The sequence below is a fragment of the Megascapheus bottae genome, chromosome 11, assembly GCF_031878675.1.
Source record: "Megascapheus bottae isolate mThoBot1 chromosome 11, mThoBot2.hap1, whole genome shotgun sequence".
Classification (NCBI taxonomy): Eukaryota; Metazoa; Chordata; class Mammalia; order Rodentia; family Geomyidae; genus Megascapheus; species Megascapheus bottae.
In genome coordinates this window covers 40796365-40808267 of record NC_143519.1, presented here as the reverse complement: position 1 = coordinate 40808267, position 11903 = coordinate 40796365, and the positions used below count along the sequence as shown (strand labels likewise).

The 11903-nt window shown below is 38.8% G+C and overlaps 1 protein-coding gene across 1 annotated transcript; it reads right to left on the bottom strand.

The window, feature by feature from the left end:
* Positions 1-584: 584 nt before the first annotated feature.
* Lacc1 (laccase domain multifunctional purine nucleosidase 1) lies at positions 585-9624 on the bottom strand. The gene is made up of 6 exons (XM_090342092.1): positions 9026-9624; positions 8208-8386; positions 7299-7464; positions 4747-4972; positions 3071-3231; positions 585-887 (listed from the first exon to the last, which is right to left on the bottom strand). The coding sequence occupies exons 1-5, from the start codon at positions 9579-9581 to the stop codon at positions 3072-3074; spliced, it is 1287 nt and encodes a 428-aa protein (XP_090198218.1). The 5' UTR covers positions 9582-9624; the 3' UTR covers positions 585-887; position 3071.
* Between the last annotated feature and the right edge of the window lie 2279 nt (positions 9625-11903).

Below are 11903 nucleotides of genomic sequence, written 5' to 3'. Positions count from 1 at the left end.
TTTACCCACTGTCGCCAGCTATTTGCTGAGTTGTGATCTCCTGAATGTTTTGCTCAGGCTTGCCTTGAATTGAAATCTTCTTTATCTGGGATTAGAGGTGAGCCACTGGCATCTGATTTCTTTTTGAAAATACTTTGACTATCTCTTACCTAAACCTTAGACTCGCACAATTTGATTCCATCCCGTTAAAATAAAAACAAAACCAAAATCCTCACTTCCAGGAAAATAAACTCTAAACTATTAAGACATATGAGATATGTCTTTTCCCAGTTTGTTTGTCTAATCCCCACTGACTTTCATTCTCTGCATAGGACGCTATGGACTTTCAGTTGCACGTGTTGGTTCATAGTGTTATGACTGGTTGCCATCTGTCAAATAACTGCATATTTTTGTGGTACATGCCATATGTCATGTTCTCTGTAATACCTCTCTGTCTTGCCTTCCAGGTGAAGTTAAGCCTTTGCTACTCATATTATTCTACTCCTATTAAAATTAACTTTTGTAGAAAGTGTTTTTCCCCCACTCTTCCACTGTATTAGACCATAAGAAAAAAACCTTATTTTGATTCATATTTGCTTATACTTGATAAACATGTTAGGTGACAGAAAATGAACTGAATAGACCAGTTTCTGATTGAAGGCACAAATAGAAGGGACAAGCTCTAAGAATAATCTCTGTCTATAAACGGCATACTGACTCTTCTATCAGTTATCATTAGAATTAAATGCAGCTCATTGGGTGTTGGCTAAGAGTAAAAATATACCCTAAAGATGATTGCTTCATGGGAATCCTCTCAGCTTTATATAAATCAATCAGTGAAAACTGTTCTGCAGTCAACCTGGAAGGAGGGAATCTGGAAGCAGTTATATAAAAATCCAGCCAAGTACCTGAAAAAAGGAACAGAGATCAACATGATACACAAATTAGTGCAATTAAAATATTAAGGTAAGAGCTGGGTGCTGGTGGCTCACACCTATAATCTCTTTTTTTTTTTTTTGTGGGACATGAAGCTTGCACTCGGTCTGGGCTCTTCAGCTCAAGGCTACTGCCCTACCCTTGAGCCAAGCCCCACTTCCCATTTTCTAAGGTTAATTGGAGATAAGAGTCTGGCTGGGCTGGCCTTGAACCTTGATCCTCAGATCTCAGCCTCCTGAGAGGCTAGGATTACAGGCGTGAGCCACCATGCCTGGCTCTTACCTATATAATCTTAGCTACTCAAGAGGCTGAGATCTGAGGATTAGCATTTGTTGGGAGCCTTGGCAGGACAGTCCATGAGACTCTTTTTACCTCCAATTAAGCACCAAAAGTCAGAAGTGGAGCCGTGGTTCAAGCAATCACACTACCCTTGAGCACCCAATCTCAGGGACATCTAGGTCCTGAGTTCAAGCCTCAGGACTGGTACACAAGAACAAATTAATATGAACTGTGAAATCTATTTTAAAGTTTTTGTATACTAAGGAGCTAAAGCCAGCATAAAGACGTAAAAACCCTAATTCAGTTAAAAGGCTCTTTAGGAAAAGTTGATCTTCTACTAAAGGGTTAGTGCTCAGTTACAGTCCTGAAATGCTCTAAAGAAACTATTTCTCTTCTTTTGTAAAGAGTTTAATCAGAACACAGACATATCCACTTATTTTTGTATTGTCATGTCCACTTTTGCCCTATAAAAAGTAGAGCAGTTGAGACAGATACTATGTGTCCCATAACACATTAAGCATTTACTATATGTCCCTTTAAAGATAACCATCTGGAAGCCAGGGGCAGTGGCTCACACCTGTAATCCTAGCTACTCAGGAGGCTGAGATCTGAGGACTGTGGTTCAAAGCCAGCCTGGGCACTAAAATGTCTGTGAGACTCTTATCTCCAGTTAACCACCAGAAAACCAGAAGTGGTGCTGTGGCTCAAGGGGTAGGGGGGTAGCCTTGAGCTGAAGAGCTCAGGGATAACGCCCAGATCCATCTGTCAACTTATTGGTTGCCAGGGTTGACTGAGATGATCTTGTTGTCCAGGCAGGTGTCTCCTTCCTCCTGACTGCTCCATACATGACTCTTTGAACGCTGCATGCTCTGTTGAGAGAGCATTCTCTGATACAGAACTAGTCTTGGCTGAGGGAAAAAAGTAGCTGCGTTCCCCCAATTAAATTTCCAAGCAAGTGTTAGGCTCTGACTTCAAATCCCAATGCCAGGGGGGAAAAAATGATGTTATGATAAGAAAAAAAAATTCAAATAGAGATAACCAGAGGATTTAGCAACAGCCTGCCTGATTATTCATCATTACATAGGAAAACCAAGGGTGGACCTGTTCAGTTCATTATTTATGGAATACACTGTTTGTCAAGTACTACATGCTAAGCATGGATGACTCAAAATGAATAAGATTTTTTTTCCTCTTTAAGTCTAATGCATGCAGGAGTTAAACAATTTCTACAATTAAAATTTAATTTTAATAGTAGTATAGTACTGGAGAGGGAAAGGTTAAGTTTTTTTCTTCATATATTTTTTATTGTAATTAATAGAAGGTGCATTACTTCACATACATTGATACCCTTTCTCATGTCTTGGTCCCTATTTCCCTCCCCCCTATGCCCACTCCTCATCTTGTTTCTCCCCTTTCCTATCCAATTTCAAATAACCAAATAGAAATATATCCAATATATCAGATAACAAAGTAAGATAGTGTAACAATATGAGATAACCAAAGGACAGCAAAAGAGATGAGAGATAACATAGTACTTTAAGGACAACAATCACTCATTATATGGCTTTTGTTTCTATATCCTAGAGGTCCTTTCATTTAGTGTCATACTATATGGCCTTATGTATCTAGGTTTTGTTCTATTGCAAATCACTGCTATGAGAGTCCAAGGTTTCTACTGATTATGACAAATGAGGGAAACCATTGAGCCTATGTTCGGAAAGGTTAAGTTTACCACGTTTTAGGTCAGCCCTAAAACCTCTTAAAAATCAAAAAGAAAAATAAAACCGAAAGAGGATGAAGGTAAAACAGAGAGAAAGACAGAGAAAGAGAAAGGCACTGATTACAGAGAGATTAGAAAATGAAGAACCTACTGTACCTCATTCTCTAATTGATATGAAGCCAATCTGTGTACCAAAGTTAAGGCCATCTCGGACATGGGAGAAAAACTTGTCAGGATTGCATGATGTACAAAGGCTGAGATCTTGACTCTGATCCTCAATATTCCCTGGAAGAATTCCTCCTCGTTCTAGAAGAATCCTTGGGATAAAGATTTTTCAAAGATACAGAAGTTTATTTTACCAATAGCCAAAATAACAGGAAAAACATGTTGATAGCTACTAGTGTCAGAGTTTCAAGAAAGAGATGCACGGAAAGTGCAAATTGTTTATTTACAAAATAGGAAATTTTTTTTTTACCATTCAGTACCTACATTCAAATATGAACTCATAAAGTTTCAGATTGCCTGTAGACATGATATGGGCACAGAAATTTATGATCAAACTCAAGTGCATATTCACAAAAAAAACTTGCTACCAGGGTATTTGTAGACAAGATGGGTCTGATTCATATAAAAATTACACTAGGGCTGGGTGCAGTGACTCATTCCTGTAATCCTAACTACTCAGGAGGCTGAGATTTGAGGATTGCAGTTCAAATCCAGCCTGGGAACTAAAAAAATGTGAGATTCATTAACCACTAGAAAACCAGAAGTGGCTCTGTGGCTCAAGGAATACGGTGATAGACTTGAGCTGAAGAGCTCAGAAACAGCACCCAGGCCCAGAGTTCAAGACCCAAGATAAAAAAACAAACAAACAAAATATACTAAGGGACAGGAATGTGGCCTAGTGGTAGAGTGCCTTTCTAGCATGCACAAAGCTTTTGGTTTGATTCCTTGGTACCATATACAAAGTAAAATCCAGAAGTGGTGCTGTGTTTTGTAGATACTAGCCTAGAGAAAGCCCAAGGACAATGCTCAGGCCCTGAGTTCAAGCCCCAGGAGTGGCAAAAAAGAAAAGAAAAGCAAGAAAAGAAACCACACTATGTTTTTTTTAATCATCTGGCCTTTCCATCTCCTTTTATCCTACTATTTTTTTCCAAGAAAGCTTGTCTTCTCAACAGTTTGTTATATAATAGAAAAGATGAGTAAAAATTAGTAATATTTATTCTACAGGTCACATATAAGAATTTTGAGCCTTTATACTTATATATTAAATAACAAAGAATCTGGGTAAGGTTTTACTGACTGAAATAGAAATACAATTTAAATTAGACATCAACTTTCTTTGTAGAAATGACAATTTTTCCTTAGGTATTAAAAAAAATTTCATAAATTCAAAATGTACCAAATAACATTGAGAGTGGCTATGTACTTACATTATTTAAAGGGAATTCCCTAATATATAGGGAATTAGAATACTTTCAAAATATCATCTTCCATTAGTTAACATACTTCAAAGAATTCATCAAAGGAAACGAAGTTTATGCTTACTATTCTACATGAACTGTATGCAACACCCTTTAAAGGGCAACTGTTCCTTCCTTCATTTTTAAATCAACAGTAGACACCTGATAAGAAACTTTGTTATTTGAACGTAATGAGAATAGATCTCATAATCTACAATGAGTTTTATTTTGTATGTGTATTTCAGGTACTTAAAATACTTGCTACCTGAACTGTCATAGGAGTTACTAATGGTTCTTATAAAGTAGTTTTCATTTCTGAAGTGAAAATCAACATTAAAACTTAAATTTCCACAACGAAATCAAGTCTACCTGGTGGCTTTACGAATATCAATGTAGGGATTTGGTGAATCCAATAATCGTACACAAGCAGGATGAAGATCATGAAAAGCATTTGCAGTTTTCCTGGGAAGAGTAAAACAGCAAGGTCCTACACACGGTCCCAGTACAACAATAATGTCTTCCACCGTACTGCCGTATTCTGCTCTCATGGAATTCACTGTGGCCATTGCAACACCTAACAAGGTGCCTTTCCAGCCTGGTAAATGGAAAGAAAAAGAGATAAGACTGAATTTATGTCTGTGATAAAAAAGAACAGATACAATATGGGCACATTTCAAAGTCCAGAAATAATAAATGAATCACAACATTAATTGAGTACAATACCAATACTACAAGGTAGTAACTGAGATGGAACACAATGTATCTGACATAGAATAAATATTTAATGGTTGTTCCTTCACATTTCCTTTCAAAAATGTTCCATATGCTCTATTTCCACAGGGCTTGTATCTTTTTAGTCTTTTTCCCCCCATTTAACTCCCATCTTTTTAGTTTTCTTATTGCCCATGTGGTTAAAAACTGTACAAAATATAGCCTTTCAATCATGTTAAGTATATAATTCAGTATTAAACTCCATCGACATTTTTCTGAAACAAATATGAAAGTTTAGACCTATGAAAGAAAAACTCATTTTTCTCTTCCCTTTTTTTCTAAGAAATTTGATTCTTCTAGATACTTTAAAGAGTAGATTCATATACTGTTTATCTTTTGTGAATGGTTTATTTAATATAATGTCCTCAAGATTCTTCCATGTTGTAAAATGTGTCATAATTTCCTATGTTGGTAAGACCAAATAATATATACATGGTACATAACATATATGGTACATATACCATGTCTTGCTAATCCCCTTATCTACTACTGTACTTAGCTTGCAGTTCTTAAAAGATACTGTTAACAATGCCACTATACACCTAAGTGTGCAAATAGATCTCCAGATCCCATTTTAAATTCTAGATATCCAGAATTAGAATTGCTGGATTATAATTTTATTAAAATTTTTTTGGCAGTTCTCAGTCCTTTTGGCTCTAGTTATATCTTGAATAGAGTCTCGCACTTATGCCAAGTCTGGACTGAACCTTGAGCCTCTTGCTTGGCAAGGATGACATGTACTACACTTAGCTTTTCTTGTTTTTTTTTTTTTTATTTGTTTGTGCCAGTCCTGGGGGCTTGAACTCAAGGCCTGAGCACTGTCCTTGGACACTTTTGTTCAAGGCTAGTGCTCTGCCACTTGAGCCACAGCACCACTTCTGGCTTTTTCTGAGCATGTGGCAACAAGCAATCGAATCTTGGGCTTCCTGCATGCCAGGTGAGCACTTTACCACTAGGTTATGCTCCCGGCACCCTTGCTTTTCTTGTTGAAATGGGATCGCATGAATTTTTTTTCCTGGGCTGGCCTTACACTTGAACCACAATCCTCCTGTTCTCTTCCTATGAGTAAGCAAACATTATATACTTTAGCTACCAAATTTGGCCTACTTTTTTTTTTTAATGTTTGAGGAAACACCGTACTGCTTTGACAAGGGCTGCATCATTTTATATTCCAATTAACATACACAGAGTTCATATTTCTCATATCCTTAATACTTGTTACTTTTCAAATGTATTAGTTATTCTAATGGATGTGAGATAAGACTGTGGTTTTGATTTACATTTCCCTAATTATGAAAAATGTTAAATAGCTTTTCATGTCTGTTGGCCATTTGTATATCACCCTGAGAAAAATATCTATTCCCCTGTCCATTTTTTAAATCTACTTGTTTTATTATAGTATTGTAGAAATGCCTTATTCTGGATATGAACTCCTTATGGGATTAAATATTCTTTTTCATTCCATGAGTTGCCTTTCCAATTTACTGTGTCCTTTGAAATAGATAACTTTAACTTTGACTAAGTCCAACTTATCCATTTTTACATTTATTTATGTCCAAATATTAAAAAAGAAAGAAAAAAAGAAAGAGAGAGAGAGAGAGAGACACTATTAATGCATAGCCAAATGCTGGTGACCCACACCTACAACAAGTAGTCCCAAATTGGTAGGTTATGATCCATCAACAAGCTTAACAGGAAAGGAGACTCTATTTAAAAAATAACTGGTGCAAGAAGAAACAGAAGGAATGGCTCACTAGTGAACAGCCAGCCTGCCAAGTATGTAGTTCTGAGTTCAAATCCCAGTGTTGTCTGCCAAAGTGAGAGAGGGGGGATTTCAAGGGTCAAAGATACTCATTCTATCATGTAGGATTATCTTGCCCAAAATGTTAAGAGTATCCTTGGGTAGAAACACTAACTTACCATTAAAACCTACATATCCCAAGTAACCTACCACTTTCTTAGGTACCATGTCCTTTAGGAATTCCACTATGGTCCATAGAATCTGACTTCAGATACATCTTCACTCTGATGCACATGCAAGCCTACCCCTATCACAAAGTAATGTACCCACCTGTCATACTCACCAGAAGAAACATAATTTTCCTATAGTAGAACATTAGTAAAATTATGAACCACTAATTAATACTTACCAGAATGTGCAACCCCACATGCTTTCTTCACGGGATCCGCAAATACTATAGGTATGCAGTCAGCACCAAGAGCCGCTATTGTGACTCCTCTCTGATTTGTGGTTATTGCATCATAAGATTCAGGCTCCTTTTTTCCCATAATCCAGACTTCATTGGCATGGTCAGTCTAGTATGAAAGATGCAGCATAAAAATGCTTTGAAAATGGAATCTCCTACATCTAAGCTTTTCTGAAAGACTCATTTCAGTACCAAATACACAACAGTATCAAGAATTGCAGACCCTAATAAATATCTCACTTCTATATATATATAGTAAAATGTCAAATGTGATATTTTTAAATACTTTGTTCAGAGGAAAAAAAATACTTAAAGTTCAATATGTTTCATCAGGAACACTAAATCTTTATTTGTTGTACTTTTCAGGAAATATCAATTATACTTTCTTAGGGAGAAATGTGAATTACCAAATTGATGATCTTGTTATTTTTCTCAGACTCAAATAAAATGTTAATTATTCTGTAAGGAAAAAGACATCGCTTTCACAATAACTATCCTAGTTCTTCTCGCTGTTGAATAAATGCCTTCCTTTACTACCATTCAGGGACCTCGTTTTTTACATCAAAAAGGGCAATGACACAACATTTTCTGAGAATAAACCATATTTTTACAATTGAGAATCTCCAGGTTAAAAAAAATAAGTGTATGCATCTAAATCTGTGGACACAAATGTAATATTTAGACACACAAAGGGAATTGCTCTTTAGGCAGCGTATAAACTGAAGAAAGACAATGGCATCATCCTAAAATATCAGATGAAATACTAACTGCAAATGTATAGTTTAAAGTCCATGTAGTTATCAAAAGATTATATATACTTTAAAACTTCCAAAGATGAAACAAAAGTTTTACCTTTATTTGGTAAAATTTCTCTGCATTAAATCCTGCAGCAGTTGCCAACCTACGTAGGTTTTCTTGAACAACTATCTTGGGATCTCTCCGTTTGGAACTACTGAAGAGATTGCATGAGCTAAGAGTTGGTATATAAGATATACCACCTGTTCTTGTAGTAAATCCATGTATGAAAATGTCTGGTAAAGATAAGTAGTAGAGATTAAACATGCTTTATTGAAGACTAGACTGAACTATCAAAGCCGGTTAAGTAGGGTTACCTGGTGACACTGACATCTACTTACTTACCTCATTTCTAATTTTGACAGCACTTTGTAACTCCATGTTATCATATACCACAGATGGCTCTATTTCTTTACGAGATTACTGCTCTTTAAGGGATATTTTCTGCTTATCTGTGTTCATTCTACTCAAACTACATAGCTCACAGCATAACTTTTTCACTAAGAAGGCAGGTTGACTTATTTTAAATTTCACTAATCTCTGAAAGTATTACTGAGCTGAGGCTTCAGAGTTTCTAAATAAAAGATATACCGAGGGTCAAAACTAAATCTCATTTTTCAGGAGTGTTGGGCAATTTAAGTGAAATACCCATAGAATATTTTTTTTAATTTAGGGTCTCTGTAGGGGTCATCAAATTCACATATTCACAATGACCCACAAGGCAACCACCAACCCTCTTGTACTAAACATGATACCAGTGAGCAATAAGTACACAAGAATCATAAAGAAAGAAGGGTGACAAGCAGGGGTTAGTCCCTGCAGAAAGGCTGAATTTTCATGTATGCATTAGAAGTAACAGATAGTGTTGCATATACCTGGAATCAAAGGAATTGTGATAATAGTTATTTCTCCTTTCAGAGCTGGCAGACTCCTCAAATACGCCTTTATTTCATTCTGGATTTCTTCAATTTCATGATCCTTGTTTTTTTCAGTGGAATGCTTCAAAAGGTCATCCCTCAAAGGTAGCTGCAGAGCTTCAAACTCAAAATTGTATACCTTTGTGAAGAGCTGATCAATGAAAGCCTTCATTAATGTTTTCCTATGCACGGGTACAATCACCTTAATGCTGCTCAGATTCTTTTCATCCAGTTTTTGTTTAATGGTATACAAAGAGGCAGCTGTGCTGGGATTGCTAATGGTCTCAAATTCTCTCAAGAGAGCTGACAATCCATTGCTTGTTTTCCATTCACAAGTGTCATGTTCACCATCCTTGTCACAGCTGATGTCACTGCAACCCATTACACACAGGAACTTGGCCTGGACAGTCTGGGGGTATTGGACAGCATGTAATGTCTTCAGTAATGTCTGGTGGCCATTTTTCTGAGTATTCAATCTCAAACCAGAGAGATCAATCAACACTGCTTCTGCCATCCTTCAGTACTATGCTCTTTTAAAAGAGGATTTGGGGGTCAAATGAATCACCTGTGAAGAAAAATTAGCATGAGCATACCAAGTTATATGCTTTCTTACAACAGAAATTCGTACCTGATTGAAGTCATTGCATTATTATTTTTTAAAGTATGCAAAACAAATCTAGACTTCCTAGAAAAACTAGTTCAGTATTTCTCATTAGAGTAACACAACAGTTACACCAAATGACCAGTCATTTTTTATTTTTTTTGTGGGTCATGGGGCTTGAACTCTGGGCCTGGGCATTGTCCCTGGGCTCTTCAGCTCAAGACTATCACCCTACCCCTGAGCCACAAACTCATTCTTTAGTGCCTGGGCTGGCTTTGAAACACGATCTCGATCTCAGACTCCAGAGTAGCTAGGATTACAACTGTGAGCCACCATGCCCAGCTTCCATCTTTTATTTTATATAAGTAGAGGTACATCTTTCCAGCAAAACAAGAGCTTCTGTTCCGTTTCCTTTATAAAAGATTTTAAGTAGGAAAGGAATTGTTGATTTAGACCATATCCTGTTTCCTAGACACCTTCAATCTTTACCCCCTCCCCCATTCCACCTTTATGAGGAATTGAACTCAAGGTTTGGCTTTATTGCTTATTTCTCATTCTCTCCCTTCACTCTTCACTAGAGATTGAACTCAGGACCTCTTTTGTTCTATGACCATGATCTGAGCCATTTCTACCTCCCTTCTTTTCCTTTCATTCTGTTTTCAGTGTCTCCCACTGCCGGCCTGGACCAAGATCATCATATATCTCCTGTGACAGGGATTACAGATAAACTACTACCACACCCAGCCTCCTCAAGTTCTGTTTATTAATTATAGGATGTCAACCCCTGATGTCATTAATCCTGACACAACTGCCATGCTAAGTCACAGCCTTGCATATGAAATACTGAGGCCTAGCATAGGGGTTTTGTTTTCCTCCTCATTTTTTTAAACAGTTAAGGAAGTTATCTTTTTTTTTTTACAGTCCTAAGCTTGGGCTTAGGGCCTGAACTGTCTTTGGGTTTTCTCAAGGCTAGAGCTCTACCACTTGAGCCACAGCACCACTTGTGGCTTTTTCCTATGTATGTGGTGCCAAGGAATTGAACCCGGGTCTTTGTGCATGCTAGGTAAGCACTCTACCACTAGGCCAAACTCCCAGCCCTAAAGAAATTCTCTTTAAGTAGTTGTAGAAAGAGGCTGCAAACTTGTCAATTTGGGAGTACAACAGATATTGATCAGTGTCATTCCTTTTCTTATTCTTTCCCAACCCATCCATTCCCTGGTTTTATATATTTATAATAGTCACACAACACAGTAATACATCAACAATGATTCCTCTGCCCCACCACTTATTGCTTCACCCCAAAACACATGTTCCAGCTTCCAAGTACTCATTCTGTTATATTGTTAGTTGTTGAAAGAACTTACAGCACTGGAATCCTCTCCTAAGTGAATATGTTTATGTATATGCACATGGCCTATATGTGTCTATATATACAGACACATTATAATACTATATATATATATATAATTCAGATCTAACATCCACGTGCGAGGGAAAACATGTGTCCTTTGTCTCTCTGAGTCTGAATTCGTTTTTCACCCCCCCACCCGTTTTTCCCGCAAATGACATAGTATCCTTCTTCCTGAGGGAGGAGGAAAAGTTTTTTTGTTTCCAGTTTTTTAACAGCTGAGATGGCCTGAGACACAGGCAGTGATCGCAGAAGCCGTAGCAGCTTGGATGCGGGCTACCTACTTCGGACGCAGTCCTCCGGGGCAGCACGGGTCTTGGGGGTCCCCCCCATCTCCTCCCGGGAGTTGTTCCCTCTTCTCGCCCGCAGGGATGAACCCTTCCCCCGCTTCCTGAGGCTGAACTTCCACACTGAGCCTGTATCACGCGGGGACCCTGCCCGTGGGCGACACCCCACCCTCCACTCGCCGCCCACGGGGACCAGACTCACCTCCCAGAGTGAGCTGCAGGTTCGAGTCCGACCGCTGCCTCCACCTCTTCTCCTCCCCTCCACGACCCTGTCCCAGGCCTCCCGGAAACCAGGAGGCCCAGAGCACAGTCCCGGGAGCCGGTCGCCCCACCCACCTCACCGCGGCCGCTCAGGTCCCCGGCCCGCCCGCTCGCAAGTATCTGCTCCACCAGGTTCCAGAGTAACCCAGTCCGCGGGCGGAGAGCGCCGGGAAGCCCGCGGTGGGCGTGGCCTCGGTGGGCGGGGCCCCGGTGGGCGGGGCTCCGGGACACGCACTGGCTCCGTGCACGCGCAGGCGCACGCGGGCGCTGGGCGGGGGA